At 32.7% G+C, this 20185-nt stretch overlaps 1 protein-coding gene across 6 annotated transcripts; it reads right to left on the bottom strand.

Moving 5' to 3' along the window:
• Positions 1–2144: 2144 nt before the first annotated feature.
• On the bottom strand, positions 2145–20036 carry LOC149088464 (uncharacterized). 6 transcript variants are annotated; one of them, XM_089247561.1, is made up of 13 exons: positions 19964–20036; positions 19723–19837; positions 17348–17408; positions 15364–15792; positions 13513–13660; positions 13314–13392; positions 12707–12752; positions 11472–11634; positions 6781–6948; positions 5187–5381; positions 4596–4784; positions 3952–4048; positions 2145–2797 (listed from the first exon to the last, which is right to left on the bottom strand). In XM_089247561.1, the coding sequence occupies exons 2-13, from the start codon at positions 19811–19813 to the stop codon at positions 2670–2672; spliced, it is 1794 nt and encodes a 597-aa protein (XP_089103687.1). In that variant the 5' UTR covers positions 19814–19837; positions 19964–20036; the 3' UTR covers positions 2145–2669. The 6 variants fall into 6 exon arrangements, with proteins under 6 accessions (XP_089103687.1, XP_089103689.1, XP_089103691.1 ...); XM_089247563.1 differs by having other exon boundaries at positions 13320–13392; positions 19964–20003; XM_089247565.1 differs by lacking the exon at positions 4596–4784 and having other exon boundaries at positions 19964–20009.
• Between the last annotated feature and the right edge of the window lie 149 nt (positions 20037–20185).

Here is a 20185-nt window from a genome sequence, read left to right as displayed (position 1 = left end):
AAAATGTGTGAAGCTATTGACCAAATTTCATATTATAGCTTCTGCAATTTCAGCTCAGATCGTCTCATATAACCTTTGAATCCCTTTATGACAACCTCAGGGATCACATTTTGGAAAACCCCTTCTTACTGAGTCTATACATCATGAAATGAAACTACTGGATAAATTCCATAAATAGAGTTTTAGCGCAGATTTCTCTATATAACCTTTAAATCACCCTTAAAGAAAAAATTTTGAAAAACCCCATCATGAAATGAAACTACTGACCTAATTTCAAATTTATAGCTTCAGCCGGGCACGATTTCTCTATATAAACTTTGAACCTTTTTAGGCTCAAGAAGCAAGACGAAGAAAAATAGGCCTTTTAACGAGGTACACAACTTTAACAACCCTGTTTGTTTTCACCCTGATCTGCTGATTAGTCTGTTTCTCCTATTTTTTCTTTTCCCCTTCTTCAGAGCGAACATCATTCTTACATTTCAGAACCCCTCCGCCCATTTTCTCCTCTTCCTCTTTTAGTATGTGTGGATGTCTTTTCCTCCACCCCTATGCATTTTTTTCTTCCTAGTCGCTATTTTCGGAACTCTATCTCTTCATTCCACTATGATCACAGACTTACGGGGTAGAAGAAAAACACCTTAATGAGCCTTTGTCAAAATGAAACTACTGACCGAATTTCATATTTATAGGTTCAGTGGTTTTGGCTAGGCGATGATGAATCAGTCAATGTTACTTTATATATATCGATTTGAAAGATAGATAGCACCACCTACTGAACACAAAGCACACTGTTAAGTTTCATCAAAACAAATCTCATATGACATAACTCTCATTCAGTTGTGAAATATGTGGCATTCAAATTGTGTTAGATCAGCGTTGTAGAACATCAGGAAGGAAAAAGAAAATCATTCAGCCAGAGGAAATTGCTTTGCAAAGATTAATATGATTAAAGAGGGAATAAGTAGATAAACATCAGAGAATCTCATTTGCTTTAAATAAGAAGGGGGGGGGGTCAAAAAGTGCTAAAAATTTACTAATGTGATTCTTGAATAGTCCCCATGTTCCTGGGGGAAATTTTTCTTCACTCTGAAACACATCTCTTCATTGATATACTTTTTGTGTTTTTTCTCCCACGTTTACACACTTTTGACTAATTGCCATGCGAAATTCTCAGAATACAAGAATCAAAGTTGCCTCCAAGTAGGGCAGATGCTATTATAACTATGGCCCAGCTTGCCCAGGATATGAAAAAAAAGCTCTGGAAGAAGAGACTGCAACATCCATTTTGAGAATACCATTGTTTGCTCACCAACAAAAAATCAAATGCTGTATACTAAAGTGCGAAGAGAGAGGGGTGTTATCAAGAATAACGCCTAACACATTCAGAAAAAGAGAAACAAGTGTAAACGACACAATGCCATTCCTATGGTGGATCGCTTTTGTCAAAAAAAAAAAAAAGCGACAGAAAGATGAGGGTAGAGTACAAAAGGATGGGGGTGCTGTTCCACAGTTTGGATTAGACTGAATAAAATGTCTTTGTTCAGCACAAACTGCAAAGTAGAAATCTTTGACAAAATGCATCCAGCATGAAAGTAGCAGGTGACATGTGGTTTGTCTCAAACACCCCTTCCCCAACAAGACGATGAAAGCTTTCAGAAATGCCAATAAATGCAACAAGAGACAAGGGTATTGGCCAAAGAAAACCTTGCCATGCTCCAGGCAAAGCAATAAAACTGACCGGATGGTATGAACAATTCATTATAAGCTACGGGATAGAAAAGCATTTGTCCATCTTTTTATTTTTTCACTTGCTTTAGTGTTTCTGTTTTAGTTGGGAAAAACAATTGTGGTGGGCAGGTTTTATTTGCTAGCATTGTGGCGCCATCTGAGAAAATCAGGAAAAGAGTGACATTACCAAATGTGCAAGAGTTTGAGAGTATAATAAGAAATAGAGAGAAATTGAGAGTATAATAACAAGAATACAAGAGTTTCCGAATCTGATAACCCTAGCTTTAGTTAAATAATCATCAATACCTCAGAGACCATACAAGATATTTAGGTTTATTAATGCGGCTATCATATTGAAGATATTGCACGAGTGAGAAAACTATTGCAACATAGCAAGAAGCTGACAAAATCAAATGCAAGTTTTCCCCCTTGAATTTTATTAAGTTAAACATTTTAAATATACAAATATGTTGAATATAAAAGATATAAACACACTAATCAAGAAAATTGCATATTTGTAACCAACCAATTGGACATACCCAGAATCAAAGCATGCAGCCATGACATGTATCAACTGGTTAAATGATTCATAATTCAAAGTCTTATATAAATCAATAAATACCCTAATCAATTTTTCACAAGTTATTCCAAGAGACAGTCTTGAAAAAATTGCGCTCATGATAAAAATAAAAAGATTAATATGTACATGAATCTTACTTTGCTAATAGCATACAAAAAAAGCTAAAATACGTCAGTCAAATGCATACAATCAATTTGTTACATCAATTCTCACTATGCATCAAGAAGTTATCCTTTGTAAAAGCATTATTTAATTACTTATTGTATATATATATAGGAATTCAAGCATCATACATCACATACGTAAACATGCAGGAATGCTTTTGATAACATGACTAAGAAACTTCGTAAATGTTTCACAATTATGCTTTTAATTTCGAAGTATTAATTCTCAATTTATAGCCCTTGTTTATCATAATGTCTGTCTGAGATCTTTTCAGGATTTCTCTGTGCATCCCTCTTTGCTTGTTGTTACACTTGCTTGTTATATCTGGAAGGGGGAAAAAATGTTAGCACCATACATGTGTATATATATATATTAACATGAACCAATATTTACCTAAATGTCAAAAATTTTTGTTTAATTAGTCATAGGTGCCGATTCTCAGGCTTGAAAAAGCAGCAGTTTATCAAGCGATGAAATATTTCACATCAAAGAAAACATGTTATACAGTATATATATATAAAAAGGAAAAAGGGGACTTCTTACGATCGCATACGGTGACCACATTACTCGTTTTCCTGGGACGTTCCTGTATTTTTTGGAGTCAAAATATTTTAAAAACAAAAATACCCTTCATTTTCTGTGTTTCCAACAAAGCTACAGAAAATTATGACTATAAATATTGTACCTTGCATACTAGTCATAATTAAAATGAAATTCGACAAATATTTTTTTTTAATTTACTGTGATTTGCCGTAACGCTTCATTTCCCACCATCAACAATTTTTTGGTGATTTTAGCAATAATTGGCAACTTTTCTTGCTTTTGGCATTATATTTAGTAACAATTAAAATTTATCATATTTAAAATTTTAATTTTACATATTTTTCTTAAGAAAACATGGTCAGTCTGGGATTGCACAACGACTGAAAGAGTATTTTGTTTAGGGATTTTAACCATTCAAACAAAGCAATGTATCATGGGTACAGTGATACATTGGTTAACAAAGATATTTTGTTCCAGAATCACATTCCTCAGTCAAAATCTTCGTTAACTGAAACACAATTTCCCATAGGTTTCTATTGAAAATTGTTTAATTTATTCCTGGCAATGTCCAAAATTTCAAAATAACTTTCATAAAACACTAAGAAGCACTATTAAAAAAATAGAAAAGCTGAAATAAAGAAGTTAGGTTAGCTGGTGTGTGCATTCATATCATCTAAAAAATCTTTGTTAGCCGAAAAATTCACATGCCAAGGCATTAGCTGAAGTATCACTATTACAAATTTTCACATATAACAAAGTTTTTCCATTTCCCATTGCTTATCAAACCAGTATATTTTTGCTGTTTTCTCTGACTTCATGATATGCATGTCCGACTGTATTTCATGATTTCACAATGGGTCTGAATTCTTGAGAGAAATAGCAAATGACAGTTTATGATTTATGTGTAAACAAAATCACTTGTATAGATTCATTACCCAATAAAGGATTTTTGCCTTTCTTGGTGCTTCTCAATAGGCGAGATTTCTGCTCCTTCAAAAGTGCTTTTCTCTGCTGCTGCATTTCATCTTCAACCTACAGCATCAACAAAAAAGTTGTCTATTATAGAACATTGTGGAATTTTTAAAAGTTGAAGGAAAAATATTCTCCATCATAGTAGTGATATCGTAAGAAAACATATATCTGACATATATAATCTACAAGCAATCAAAATTCGTATACAGTGGTAGTTTAAATTATGAGTTTGATTTGTTCCTGGAATAACACCTTGTTAATGCCTTGAAAAATTGTTATCTAGAAGCAAACTTTTCATTAAAAATAATGGGAATATTGATTCATCATCATCTCTCATAATAGTTATACTTGTATAAAAATCAATTACCATGGTAACATACAGTACATAAAATTGCAATAATCACAAATAATGTATGAATTCAGTACACGAATCAATAATAGCTTTGTTAGTTGAATGAACTTTCACTCACTTTATGCTTTCTTTAAAAGTCTTATTTTTATTGCAAGTTAAACAATTCTCAGAGATAACTGTTTGATAAGATTACTTGCCAAGCAGAGAACACACTCATATTTTAATATACCACTATATTGAATTTTCCAATTATACTTTTTTGCGCCAAGCTTTTGCTCTCCCATTAGCTTTACGGTCAATAGAATTGTCAATCTCTTCTGAGGGAAGCACATTCCATGTAGAAATAGAATGAGAACCGACTGTGCTCTCAGTCTTTTCTCTTTCTGCCCTTCGAGTACCTGCATAATTTTCGGTTCCATCATTCTCTTGATTGGACAGCACTACCTGAATGGTGTGAATTTAAATACTCCTTAAATAAGTTGGAAAGTAAATTAATTTAAAAAATAATTAAAAGTTAGTATTTTTTTTAAATTTACTTTTGGTAGGAATGTGATGTAATAAATATTTTAAACTAAAGAAGATAATTAAGTCATTGAGGATGATTAATGAAGCATCAATGTATTCATCAGAAAGTTACTGTGCTGTATCCGATAAGTTTAGAACTAATTTAACTTTTACTCTAATTTATGGAAAAGCACAAACTTGCAATCTGTTGCATTTTAATATTAAATATGTTTTGTGAAAATATCTTTATGTTAATTGTTAGATCTAAAGACATGCCTTTCCAATAACCCTAATTGTAAATTTTAATATAAACTGAAAGAATAAAAAATTAATATTGCTTACCTCTCTTTTAGCATTCTTTTCATTCATGCGCTTTTTTCCTGGGGTTGGCTTAACGTCGATACTTTTCACTGATACACTGGACAAATCTGCATCCACATTCGATACAGCAGATGGACCTCTTTGCTTTCGAATAAATGGAAGACCAGAATAACATGTGGTTACCTTAGCTGTAAGTGGCTTTGCTGGTCTTGCCATCTATGGAAAATAAAATTATGTTTGATACTTAGAAAATTTCAAAATATTTGGGAAAGTTCATTAATCAAAATATAAATTAACAAATTCTTAATGAAAAATAATTAAAAGAAAATCAGTTTCACATCCACAATACAATAATTTAGACAGATTACGTACAACAAACACAGATATAATAGTTTTTCTCACATCCCTGGCACTTTGCTTTACTTAGCTACATTATTTTGATAGCTTATAATGACTACAGTGGATTCCACTTATTACGTTTTCCTGCTTATTGTGGGAACAATTATCATCTAATTTTTTAAAGTATGCATATAAACATATTTTCAACTGGTTTTCAATCAAACATTATTTATTTTCATTAAATTCCTCATATTCTATAAGCTGCAATTTTTTTTAAATCTGCGAATAGCTTTCTACACAGTGAATGCTCATTATAAAAAACCCCATCTCCATTCCGTCAAAAAACAGAGGTTATGACATCAAAAAGAAACTGTAGGACCGTCATTATATGAAAACACTTAAGACTTATCACACCAGTTGTTGTAATGGAATGGCTGCTATATGGTCATTATAACAAGCATCAATTGTATTATGCATTGTCCCAATTATAAACAGTGGCTTTTTTCTCCTTAATGGCATTCACCTTAGCATGGTTTTTATAGATAAAAATTTAAACAAAAACATAGCATATCTATCGGACAAGCATGGAATCTGCTACAAAAAATGGATAAAGCATCCCCCCCCCCCCCCAGAATTTGACTGTCAAAATACCCTTGTTAAATAATTCATACTTAGTTAGGCTCGGTCGGACATTGGTTGTTGTGTCATGATCATGTATCTAATGCAAAACAATGTGTCTACGCATAAAGTTTGGTGATGAAGGGTCGATCCAGCAGAAATTTGAGTCCTTTATAGATCTGAAAAATCGACCCTTCACAAAATACAAATTAATAAAACCATAAATTTTAATTTCATTTCTTTTGTGGTAGATTAACTAGATTGTTTCACTTTCTATAAAATTAATGAGCCTTTTTACAAAAATTAGGGAAATTTTCACAGAAACAGAACCTTACAAAAAAGGTACCCTACCATGAAATTTGAGCAGTTTTGTCCCAATTTTTTCAAAGAAATTAGCATGTTCACCATAATTTGCATAGAAAATACCTTCTAGTAATGAATGGCAGAATCATTTTTTTTTCATTTCAATTTTTTCGCCATTCTCCTCCATCGAAGTGTTCCTAAAGTTTCATAACTTTCTAATGGTTACAGCTACAGACAACTCTAAACACAATTCAACTATGTAATAGAGAACTAACAAATTTTGAGATTTTTCTCAACATACATTTGTAATCAATATATTTATAATGCTGCAAAATTAATCTATGCAAATACATACTTGAAGCGGTTCCGATTTTTGATCTTGATTCTTTTTCAGTGGTACATTCAAGTTAAGTTTTGGTAATTCTGGTTGAGATCCAAAGGTGTCCTGTTTATAGGAAAATTGGAACTCAAATTTGCTCTTGGATATTTTATTTGCAGGAGCTTTCTTATTCTTTGCAGGACCCTTAAAAATTAAGAAATAATGTTCATAAACAGGGAAAAAATATAAATACTCTGAAATGCTCCCATGATACTGAAATATATTAAAATTCAGATTAAAACTGGATAAACAATAATTATTTTTTTAGTTTCACTGTACCCTTTGCAAGTCTGAGGTTTTACAACACCAAATCAGAATTCAGGTCAACAGCTACAGTGGAGTTAGATTGTGGAAAATAGATAAACTTTGCCTAATAACACTTAGAAAATTCACCAACAATAAAGGCAAATAAAGGAAATTACGAAAACTCTTTATGCATTTCGACACTCTATGGCTGTCATCTTCAGAGGATAAACTCTCTCGCTGACTGAGGATCCCGCTTGGATTGAACACCAAACCTTAACTCTGGGTTGCTCAGCAGAACAAAGATATATACGTCTGCTCACGTAAAACGTTGTGATCAAAGATGAAGCTGAGTGCCTGTGTGTAGGTCTTCTCTACTGTCCTGATTAGCTGCTTGTGAAATGGAGCTATCTGATTGGTCTATTTGAATTTTCTTACAGTTACTGCTCCTAATGAACTTTAGCCATGGTGTTGATTTATTGTCGTTTACCAATTTATTTTTGAAGGCCCAAATATATATACCTTCGTAGAAGTCTAAATCAGTCGTGTACTTTACTTTATGGAAAACTACCGCTTCCTGAAATTTGAATTTATGGCTCTTGCCAACAGTGAGCAGCGATGATCGATTTTTCACACAACAAGCGTGCTCATTTAATCTAGTTTTTATGGGTCTCCTTGTCTGTCCTATATAACCCAGGGGACAATCACCACATGGAATGTAATAAATGCCCTATTGTTTATTCTGTGGTATACCATTTTTGGGGGTTTGAAACTAAAGATTTTAGTAAGCACATCTATGGTAAATAGGTTAAACTTTTTGAGAATCGGTTCGATCTTGAGTGAGGCTATTGGATCATATGGTACAACTACACTTTCTTTAAGAGGTGTCTCTGTGATATTTTCCAAAGTAGTTTCTCTTGTAGGTTTCATGAATTTTCTACTCATGAAATTACTAACTACTTTACTCTAAATTCATGACGTATATATCTTTGTTCCGCTGAGCAACCGAGAGTTAAGGTTTGGTATTAAATCCAAACGGGATCCTCGGTCTGCGAGAGAGTTTATCCTCTGAAGATGACAGCCATAGAGTGTTGAAATGCATAAGGAGTTTTCGTAATTTCCTTTTTTGTTGGTGAATTTTCTGAAGTTAGATTGGTTAAATAAAAACCAAAACCTAAAATCACAAACAATTTATGCATAAAAATGTAAAAAAACACATGATTTTATTTTGTCATGGTGGCCTTAGTGGTCACAGATCCTCAGGCACAGTTTGGAACCATAGAAAATAAAATGTCAATCTTTGATGGATAAAATAATTTTAAATATCACAGAACACAAAGATTATAAACATACAGGTATCCCTCACTTTACGTGGTTTTTGTGACAATGCAGATTTTAAAAGTTGTAATTTTAAGAATTCCAACCTGTAAAATTTGGCTTGGAGTTTAACTTTAATCCTGGAAATGAGCTTGCAAATTGAAAATATAGTATAGTTGAATCCTTTGATGACGAAATACATGAGATTTTTGATGATAAAGCTGAGACAAATACGAGAGAAATTCTGAGATTCAACTCACCAGATCTCACCAATGAGTACCATTTGGTAACACATTGAAAAGGCCATAAGAAATTTAATCGAAAAAAGGGGTTTCAGTGAAACCAGAATTTTCAAATTTGCCAGAAATATGCAAAATTCTCTGGCTTTGCTACTAAGGCTTTATAAGGAGACCAAAAATCCTGCTTGTCAGTTGAAACTTGATTTGTTTCATTAAAAAGAGTTATCAGCCTATCATACCAGACTCTTCAGGAAAGAGAAAACTCACTAGAATCAATCAGAAGTACGTAGTGAAGACAGAAAAAGTAGTAATTCATTCATACTGCCTAAATCCACAGGATTTATACATAAGTTTGAAGAATTTATTCATTAAAAGTAATTTTACTGTTAATAAATTTTTTTTAAATCCTTTTGAAAAAACCAAACCCCCCCCATCCCCAATCTCACCCATGTTAAATTCAACTCACTTTACACAATCATTTTGCAGAACCAATTAATCATGTGAAGTGAGGGATGCCTGTATACTACAATCGATTCCTGTTTAATGAATACCGTTATAGTGAAAATCTCAATTTAACAAAAACTTTTTCTAATCCCCCAGATAAGTTTACATAGGAACAATGTAAACACCTAGATTTCCCTTATAAAAAAATTTTGTTATAACAAAGTGGTTTCTCCAGTCTCTTATAACAAGATTCGCCTCTATTTAAAATAGATATAACGCCTGGAATTATATTTCTTATGGCATCCAACTTCATAAGAGGGGTGACAGATGGGTAAGGGGCAGAGTCCGGGTCGTGTCAGGTCTGACAGAACTTAATAAGAGCATACAGACCCACCCCGAATGGGGGAGGGGGAATTACAGAGAGCATGTACTGTGTATTATGGTTGTGGTGGTGGGGGGTCAATTACCACCTTCAGCCCTCCTGCGTATGCCAATAATATAATTTTTTAACTGAACAGTAGGCCCTCTGCATCCACCTATGTCCAGCTTCAATGGCTGTCTTTAAAGATGACAACTGATTCTGACAATCTAGTGTAAAAATATTGATTCTGATGCCATGAACCATTCTCCAACAAAAGGGTAGAAGAGCACACAAGCATTGACAAACACAATCAATAAAGGAAACAGTTATTTTCCGGATATTATGCTGAGGTGAGCTCGGAAAGAAAAGTCATCACGTCTCCGCCGGGACTCGAACATAGGCCCTCTTGCATACCGGGCAAGCATGCTACCATCTACACCACTGGAGACACATGAATCTGCCTTCCTAATTTCACGCACTGTGTCGTGAGGCGCTGAAGTAGAGGCATTAGTAGCCTCTCTTAACTTCAGGAAATGGCCCCCGGGTGGGACAGTTTAGAGAGATATAGATGGCTTTTTTCTCAGCCAGAGATATCACAATCAATAAAGCCAATACAGTAGAAACCGAATTTATCAACCAAGGCATGTGGCAAGACAAAACTGACACTTATAAGAGTACTGTGTCACACGGCTGATAAGGAGATAGGTCAAATCCCAGTCATTTAAAGTATTTTTGCATTACTCCTACATTTACGATCATGCATCAAAGTTCCACTTTTTGTAAATAAATTTACCTGTGATTAACATATACAAACTTTCATTCTTCAAATTTTCTGGGGGATCATCTCTAAATCTTGTAACCAACTTTGGAGAGTTCACTCTTCAAAAGCACGAGCCCCAGTTAATAAAGTTTCTACTATACACATGAGCATATGTAGGATTTTATCATCAAGAGGGGGGGGGGGGGGGCGGCGGCAAGTTTTTCTGCAAAACACTACACTGGTTGAAACATGCCCACTTCCCTGCATATGTCAATACCTATATACATAGTTTTGGAGTACAGATGCGACAAATAGTGATTTGGCCGAATATCAATTTTCTTAAAATTCATCACAATTACAAATAAAGCCTGTTTTAAATTGAAAATAAAATTATTGGTAATTTTAAATGATTGATAGTGAATTTTAGTTATTTATTTATCTATTTACAATAACCCCCAGAAGGCATGAAATGCACTTATACTGGAAAAAAAAAAAAAAAAAAAAAAAAAAAAATAGTCAGAACGGGAAGCACTTCGCATACGGAGTCAAGTCGAAATCCCCAATAGCGGAAGCAAATCTTGCGTAGGAGGCACATACAAGTTCTGATGGAAGACTGTTCCATATTCTTGCCACACGGCATCTATATCCGGGAAAAAAGCAATCCCTTCTAGCCGTTGGTATTCTTATTTGGAAGTGATTTATGTAATTGATTAATTAAACAAATATTTAAAAAAACTGGTAATTGAAAAGATTTCTATTGCCATGATACTATCAAATTTAATGATATAAAATATAGTTAAACTTGATAAGTAACATTAAAGCAATATTAAATTATTATAATATATATTACACATATTTTAATATTACTTACCCAATCCATGTTTTTTCTAACACTTGTTACAAATTTACATTCAATTAAGAAAATCCCAACCATTATTTACTCTCAACTAATAATACATAATAAAATTTAGTACTTATTTTCCAATTTTTCCTCTCTAGATGTTCTTTGCCCCTGTTGCCTCCTTCAGTAGCCCAATACTTTTGTTGCCTAGGTAAATCCTTCAATTAGCGAACTTGTGTTTAATTCATGCTCACTTTCACCTTATTGCTGTAGGACTCTATTTTCAGAGTTGCATGTTTTCTTTATATCCTAGAAATTCTCTCTCACCTGACATTACTTTTCTCATGTACATCACAAAATTTTTAATTTAAATCAGAAATTTTTTCCTTTTCATCCAGCTCATAAGTATTCAATCTCTTTAAAATAAATTAGGAAAAAAAAAGTAAGGAAATTAAGTAATACCAGAGTCTCGTTTTTCAGAGCAGAATCGGCAGGAGCTATATTTTTCTTATTCAATAGCACTTTTGTTGGATATGGTGTGCTGCAACGATGGAGACCCGGTGATTGCACAACTGACATTTCAATAGCATCTTGGTATTTTGGTGGAGACTTAGGAATTTTGAAGCTGGTGACAAAGACAATATTTCTTGTTTAGATTTAAAATAAACAGAAACTACTCGTACAAAAAATTATATTCACCCTAATTTCAATAGCTTCACAGTTCTATTATTTTAAAAGAAATAGTATAAACTTTTTTTATTTCAGGCATCAAAAGAAAAATGTGCGAGAAAGAGACATTTTGTGGAAACTTAAATATCAATTCAGAAGCATAAAATGAAGCATACAAACGTGACCCGTGCTATCAGAGTATAATCTGGATATACTGTCAAGAGGTTGAAGATCATTTCAAATACCTTTAATACAGTGAAAGTTAACAATATTTGCTATACAGTCGATATCCCATTTTAAAAATACCATTATAGCGAAAATCTCGTTTTAACGAACATTTTTCTAATCCACCAGATACGTTTACATAGGAACAATGCTATGTAACCTGGAATTTCTTTATAACGAAATTTCATTATAATGAAGTGATTTTTCCGGTCTCTTGGAGTTCGTTATAACGGGATTCGACTGTATTTAATTTCATTTTTTGAAAAGATAAGGTAACACATCCTATGTTAACACTATCACCTGATTTTTAGGGTATGGAACATATCAGATGCTCCTACGAAGTAATTATTTTTACGATTGTTAAAAACTTAACTTCTCTTTTTCTGGTAAGGTTTAACTTTTGTAATTAGTACTGATACTTTACCTCTAAAAAATTAGCATGCATTTTTTTAACAAAAATTTTTAGAATTAAAGAAAAAGTCAAGAATATTATGGTATCAGAATAATTTTTTTTAATTAAAATTTTAATTAAAAAAAATAGCAACAGTTAATCTAACATTTATTAACCCTTCAAGTGGCACAGTAGAAATTACTAACCCCCCCCCCCCCCCAAAATGTCATATCTCTTTTAATGAAGTACACAGGCATAAACTAAGGGATACACGGAAAAGTGTTCCATTGAGAAATTAACTTTACAAAATATCAGAGCTTGTCCTTGCTAAAATAAGAGGCTTTTAAGGAAATCAAGATATCTCATCAAATTGAAATATAAAGCAACTGTGAGATAAGTAATAGTAACATACCTGAAAGCAGATTTCTCTAACTCTTTTGCAGAGTTTACAACAGATCCTAAAAATGCACAACAAATATTAAAATCAAATATTCTAAATATTTTCGAAGCTGGCATCAACTTTATAGAAAAAATACTTGATATAACGTTTTTCATAATTTTTCTGAGGTTTCAAAGTTAAAATTGATTTAATTTAATCGACGTAGGACAGAATTTCTCTGAACTCTAATGGCAACAAACTGCAGTGAAAAAAAAAATTACATTGAAAATATTAATAGGACGTTCCTTTTTAAATTCCAAATGGCTAAAATATTATTTAATTAACAAACAGGAAAAATACTTTTGAGGTTCTTTTTACTTTTTTCAATTTTTTTTTTTACATTGTTTTTTTTTTCTCAAAACAAAAATTTCCATGTGACTCACTAAAACATCAAAGCAAACTGTAGATTTATATAGTTGAAATTGTATAAAGCCATGCTGCTTATTCAAAGTAGTACATTAGGTTTTATTATAATAAGTGTTACATTTCAATCTTAATTTTTTCTGCATGTACAAACAAAACAAAATTGTAAGTTGGAATGCTTGAATTTAAGCGGAGAAAAAAAACAACTTTTATGAACCTTTACTTTTCTCCACAGCAACTTTTTTGAATGAATAACCTTTCTTCGCAGAAGTCTTGATACGTGAGGATGCAGGAAGCTAAAAGAAAAGTATACCATGAACAGCTTTACTGCACAACAATATTCAGAATACTGATGCCACGTACGAAATAAATTTTAATATAGAGTAAAATCCTAACCACAATTTTTTTTTACATACCGGCTTTAGTGCTGATGGACGAATAATTTTTTTCATTGCAACCTTGTTGCTTTGCAAATGTTTTCCCATTTGCTTCCTAAGCTCAGCGATTCTCTCAAGCTCTAAATCTTCTGAAGATTTCAAGTTCTTATTTTTCATCAAACTACGCCTGTAAAAATGAAAAATTTTTAAAGTTTTAAAGGAAAAATTAATTCACCAGCAGTTGTACGAGTATGTTTAATTCATTAATTCGATCAATTAGAGATAAATTAAATGCATCAGGCAATCTGAATTGATAATCTTATCATTATCCCAAAGATGCAAATTCCCAGACTTGAAAAATCTGCAGTTTATCATGTGATGAAATATTTTGCACTAAAGAAAATATGTAATATAATTTATATTATATATTAATAATAAATGAAAAAAAGAAAGCTATTTTTTTTTGGGGGGCGGGGGGGGGGGGGGAATTGCATAGGAAGGTCATATGGCCTGTTTTTCCTGGAAGTTACTGTATTTTTCATACCCTGATTTTCAAAAAATAAAAATGCGGTTTTTTTCTGTATTTTCAATGAAGCTTACTCAAATATTTCTGTGCTCAGATGGCAAATTTGTAAGCAATATTTTTCCAAAACGTGATACCGTGGTTTTTTGACTTATTATAATTTACTTCCGTTGTTTTCTCATAAACTGAAGGAGAAACTTTTGCCAACTTCCAAAATTTTGACAAACAAGACTCCAGAATGCAAACTAAATTTTTTGGGGAGAAGTGACTTATGACATTTCGCTATCTAAGCACAGATTTCATCATTTACTGAAACCAAAGATTAAATTTATTTTCCCAACTTGTAAAAGAAAATAATTACTATAAATATGAATGTCTGACATATTTGTCACAATTAGTGGGTTTTTTTTCCGTATAGGATTCATTTTAATCCACTTTGATTTGCAACAGGCCACTTTGGTATCATATTTGGCAGCAATTGGTAATTTCCTATACATAAAATCCTAATTTCTCATATTTTTTTATAAGTAAATATGGTCGGCCTGGGATTGTAAGGACTGTTTATAAGTAAGGAGTATTTTCTTTAGGGAATTTCTCATTTAAGTGAAGTACAATTTGAAGATTTTTAGGGATTTTTCAATAAGGCTAAAAAATCAGAAGCATAGGCACCTATGTCACCTGTTTGATTATTAATACTTGACCATCTCATGATTTTATAACTGAACGAAATTTGCTTATGTATATTATAAGACATTTTTTCCTCAAAGTAGAAAAATTTACATCTGTGGATTATGCACAGGAAATAACACAGTGGTATATGACCCATGTCATTAACCTGTTATAAGACTGGCAACATAAATTGAGATAAACTTCCCCACAGTGGTAATGCCCATTCTCACTCTGGAGGAGAGAGAGGGGGTAAATTTGTAGACTTTCTTTATTCTGTCTGTCTTTTCTGGTGTGTCTCTATTGAGAAAACTTTTCTGTCTCAGGACACGACATTAAAAGCCATCAAGCTTTGCTCAAAATATGTTCAATTGATGAGGAAAAAATGTAATTTTTAAGACAAGAGGCAATAAACATGGAGAAACATACTCTGTTTCATTTCGAATTACGAAATATTTTTGGCGTTTCATCAACTTTGTCTTTTATATATATTTGAGTTCAAATGTTCTTTGTAAATGGTACAAAAAATGACAAGTTGGAAAAGATAGATTCCCATTTAGTCATGAAACAGATCTGTCTCCCATTGACACTTGTTTTCATTGCATATTTAATAGTGGCTTTCTCACATAATTTTGTTATTCATATTTTGTTTTTGTTACAAATATATATACATAAAAAAAAAGTAAAGTTCCAAAGCATACTTCAAACATTGCGGTGTCGTTGGACAAGTAAACTTCTTCTTCAGAGGTCTAGGATTACCGAAGGATCCACTTCGCTTCCGACCTTTCAAAGAAACTGAAGTTTTTATCTCTGCGGCATCAGTTTTCTTCGGAGGTTTTTGTAAAACCTTTTTGGAACTGGAAGTTACATCACAGTGTTGCTTAGAAACTCTTCGGGCCGTAACAATTCTTCTCCCAAGATATGTTGATGTAGATGATGATGTGGCAGCATGTGATGTAGATGCCTTTGAGATGTTTGGAACTTTTGAAGCGACTTTCTTTTCCGGTTTCAAGTTACTCGTTGAAGAAACTACTGCATTTGAACGACCATTCTTTGTCTTCAGAACGGATGTTTGAGTAGAGGCAACACTCGTGGGTAGATAACCAACCGAACATTCATAAGGTTGCAGTCTACACAAACAAAAGAAAAAATCATCAATCTTCTGAAAGAAAAAGTATTACTAAAGTCTACTTTAAATATCACATCAAATTCTTTTTTGGATTGCACATACACATATATATTTGTTGATTTACTCTTACACATCTAAGTTACAATAATTCTTATGAAAATATTTGAAAAAGAAATTACTAAGGTTTTGGAGAAAAATAATTTAATAAGCACTACAAACTTAGCTTCTCGGATGGAAATCATATCAGTGAGTCTACCAACACAGAAAGAGTTTCACAAAGTCAAGGAAAAGTAAAAAAAAAACCCAATATTCTGAATAATTTTTCTGGTGAAAAATATGCTAGAGTTGAACCACAATAACTCAACATGCAGATAACTTGACATTTATTATTCTCATGGGTTGCCATGATACAGGATACCTCAATAAGTCAAGTTATAATTTTCGTGGTTGGTACATTACTAAATTAATGGAGAAAAACCTCTCCAACTTGATACAAGATGGCTGAACCCCTGCTTATGTTGACTACGATTTGTACTGTGTTACTAGAACCAATTTTTCGAAATTGCTAAGGAGTTGGCCAGTTAATACATTTTCACAACTATGTACATTTTAACATTTTTCTTCTCACACTTCAGGATAGGGTCACTTCTTATTGTTTGAAACAGCAAACTCGACCTAGGGACTACAAAAATCACAGATAGGTTTGAATGATCTAGAAATAAATCTATGTGAATGATATCTGCCTTGCTAAATTGACATCTGCTAAAGTCAACATGTTCATAGATACTTTTGGGGCGTTGAGTTATTAAGGTTCAACTGAACTAAATTCAGTGGGAAGAAACCTCTTTAACTTGACACAAGATAGCTAAACCCCCCATTTAAGTCACCTACAATACATATTATGTTAACATAACTAATTTTTCAAAATTTCCATGGATTGGCCAGGAAAATAAAGTTCAACACATTCCTCTTGTATATTTCAACAACTGTTTTATTTTTTTCCTTTTTTTTGTCGTTTGTGGATCAAAAGTATTTCCTCTTTTTTGGAAAATGGAAACTTGGCCTGTGGACTACAAAAGTCACAGAGAAGTACAGATGACACCTAAAATTTTTGCACGAGAGATGGTTGAATTAAGCTAAGAAATTATGTTTTTTCAGATCAAAATTTTCTATGTTAAAAAATGAAGGTTTTCATGGCATTGCTCATTTGCAAATAAGATTATTTAGATATTCTTATGCTATTTTTTTAAATCATAATTCAAGATTATTCAAAAACTTTTAGTAGAAAATGACATAATTTTTTTGTTAATTTACAGATGATGGAATGGAATTGTTCAACAATATATAAGTGCATGTACATGACATAAATGATGTTTGGTGATAAATAAATGGTGTTTTTTTAAAATTAGGATCAAATGAAATCTCACTAACTTGACATCCACTTAAGTCGACATATTCATCTATAATTTTTGGGTCTCAAGTTAGAGGTTCTACTGTATCAGTGTAGCTGAACTTGAACAAAATATTTATTAGGCAAGAAAATAACAATAAAATACCTCCTCTTTTTTGATGAGTCAAGGTTGTTACTGATCTCAGCACTATCAAGATCACAATTATCTGAAAAAAAAAAAAAATTGATTAGAATCTGAATACGCTCACAATTGTATGATCATAAATTTATTGCAAAAAAGAAAAGTCACTATTAATTTTCATTTAAAATGCATTTTAATAAAACATCACTGAACTAGTATAGCAGTAGTATTTATCTTATTGAACTATCAGAAACAAATTGTTAAATCAGTTAACAATTATTGTTTCATTAAAGATAAGAAATTAAATCGGAATTTGTTTTTCCGAAGCAGTCTTTAGTTCCTAGATTCTCAGCCTCCTTCCTCCCTCAGGAACACCGATAGTATAATCCTTATTTTTTTTGGTGATTCCCTTCCTAGCCTGCTGGCGCTTTTCTTCCGTTGGCATTTTATCCCCGTCGGCTATTATTTCCTTTGGTTTGTAGGTTTGCCATTGGTCTGTTTTGCTGTCATCTAGGTGCAGTCATTCCTAGAGATCACTAGTACTAATAGGCTTTTTACGTTGAAAAATGTGGTATTTGAATCACTAAATTCTGTTAAAAGTTTGAAGCTCATTTTTCCCGTCTTGTTATACTGTTTTAACAGTATGTTACATTAAATTTTTCTCATTGGAATGCCTCATTTTCTCTCACGTCGTACATTTCATACTTCCAATTTCATTCTTTGCATATCAGCTGCTTTATCCAGTTTTAACCCAGCCATCATACCTTTATTTTTATTGAACCGTTTTTGACTGAACCCAGAGACTTTTTCGTCCTGACCGTTGTATTACTTAAAATAAAGAGTACCAATTTTTATTTATAATTCAAAGAATATTTATTTAGGCTATGTTATCAGGAGGGACTATTCTAATATAAAATAAAGTTAAAAGAAAAGGTATTCATTCTCATAATCAAGAGTTTTTGTTCTGGAATCAAGTTTTTATTTATAAACCTGCTGTTATTTTCATGCTGCTTCATTTTCAATCTTGATCCCACATTTGGTCTATGAGATGTTTATATTTTAAATCTCTATATACCTTATTCAGTGCAAGAATGTTTTGTTCATTATTGTTTTTATCGTGTCTGTTCATCCACATAATACTGTTTCCCCCTTGGCAATTTCTTGTCATGCTTTTAGATGTTTTTCTTGGCAAAGAAAAAAAATCACTAACATTGCCAAAAGCTATGGATACATGTATGGAGGTGAACATTTATTCAATGTATGGCAGATCAAAGAAATGACGTCACTTCTGTGTCCAATCTGAGAATGTATTAATGGCATGTGGATATTAGCGAATTGATAAGATAGCATTACAACTAACATCCACTAACAGCCCAGTTGGTAGAGTGTACAACTGGCAGTACAAAGGTTGTAGGTTTGAATCCTGCTTGCAGGTAGTTTTTTTTTATCTTGTATTCATCTTTATTTTTTACCCTCTTCCTTTCACATTTTTTTTTTAGGTTTACAGATTTATTTTCCTTTGTTTTTCAGTTGCATTCAAAGTTTATATTGAGTCCAACAATTCCTGTTCGGTCATCGCCCCACAAAAACAAGGCTGCCACGTCCCCGGTACAATTCCCATTTTTTTCTTGCACTATTAAGTTTAATATAGAGTGGGGACCTGACAAAAATTCCAGCTCAGGGGCCCTGCTGTAGGTTGAGGGGGCTATGGCATGAGCTTTTGGAATAATTGATTCATTTTTACTTACTCATATTCGAGGTCATGCTTTTGCAGCATGGGGTATCAGAACAGTGACCGAAGCATGCAGCCCCCCATGATAAAACAAAATCACAACACGCTAGTAATAATACAAATAACTATTAGTTTAATTTATTTTCAAAAGGAACAGTAAGTCTGTGTGTATAATAAACTTAAGCCCAGGACTCAATCAAATATGCTGTATGTACGCCTAGTGTTGCCACGTGTCTGTATAAGATCCGACATGAAGAGTGACATCTTTGCAAGTCATCTGCCATACACAGAATAAACGTCCAACTCCATATATGCATATCGTGCCAAAAGTACACTGCCTTGGCAAAAAAGCTTAAACCCTAATCAACGCTTATCCTCAGCTTCCCAGAGCAGTTTAACAAAGGATTTCTCCAAATTTGGACGCCGCTCTGCACAGTTTCAGAACCTCTGCTATAGGATATTCCACCCATCCTATCTACTCTGATTTCAAATTCAACCCGCAAAATCAAATTACATCAAACACATAACAATGTTGACATAAGAAGTATTCATGCAATTAAATCACTGATGGAACTGAATATGAGAAAGAGTAAGGACAATAAATCTAAACAAGGATCTTCAAATAAAATCGTTTGATCTTTTCTTTTTCAATGGTAATTATACTTGCCGAAAAAAGCTTCGGTGTCCGTCTTGTCCAATTCATCTAGTTGAGCGAAATCAACATATTGAGGGCAGTTATATTCCCACTTGCCACTCATTTTCTTTTTCAAACCCTATAAATACTACGATGAAGAGCTCAATTAATTCACTCAAACCAAACGTTAAAGAAGCCGAACAAAGCAACGTAAAAATTTATTATATTTAAAAAATATTGAATACGTTAAATGACAATTGACATTTTAACATACCCTCTATGCCTCGCCGACGTTTGAGGAAATTGGCGCGTTCAAATTTAGCTACACTAGATGAAAAATTTCGAATGAGGATCATTATAGGACTGACCATATTTCATACAGAAACAATATGGGAAAATTAAAATTTTGAAAATGGTCTTTATTCATCATTTCAACAAAGAAAACAATCTAAATAAGCTGTGTTGAAGAAAGTAAAAAATGATTATTTCAATAAAA

The sequence above is a fragment of the Pholcus phalangioides genome, unplaced genomic scaffold, assembly GCF_987345545.1.
Source record: "Pholcus phalangioides strain wild (caught in Gottingen) unplaced genomic scaffold, Ppha-v1.0 ptg000003l_1, whole genome shotgun sequence".
Taxonomy (NCBI): Eukaryota; Metazoa; Arthropoda; class Arachnida; order Araneae; family Pholcidae; genus Pholcus; species Pholcus phalangioides.
The sequence above is the reverse complement of the archived record's forward strand: the minus strand, read 5'-3'. Positions and strand labels throughout refer to the sequence as shown.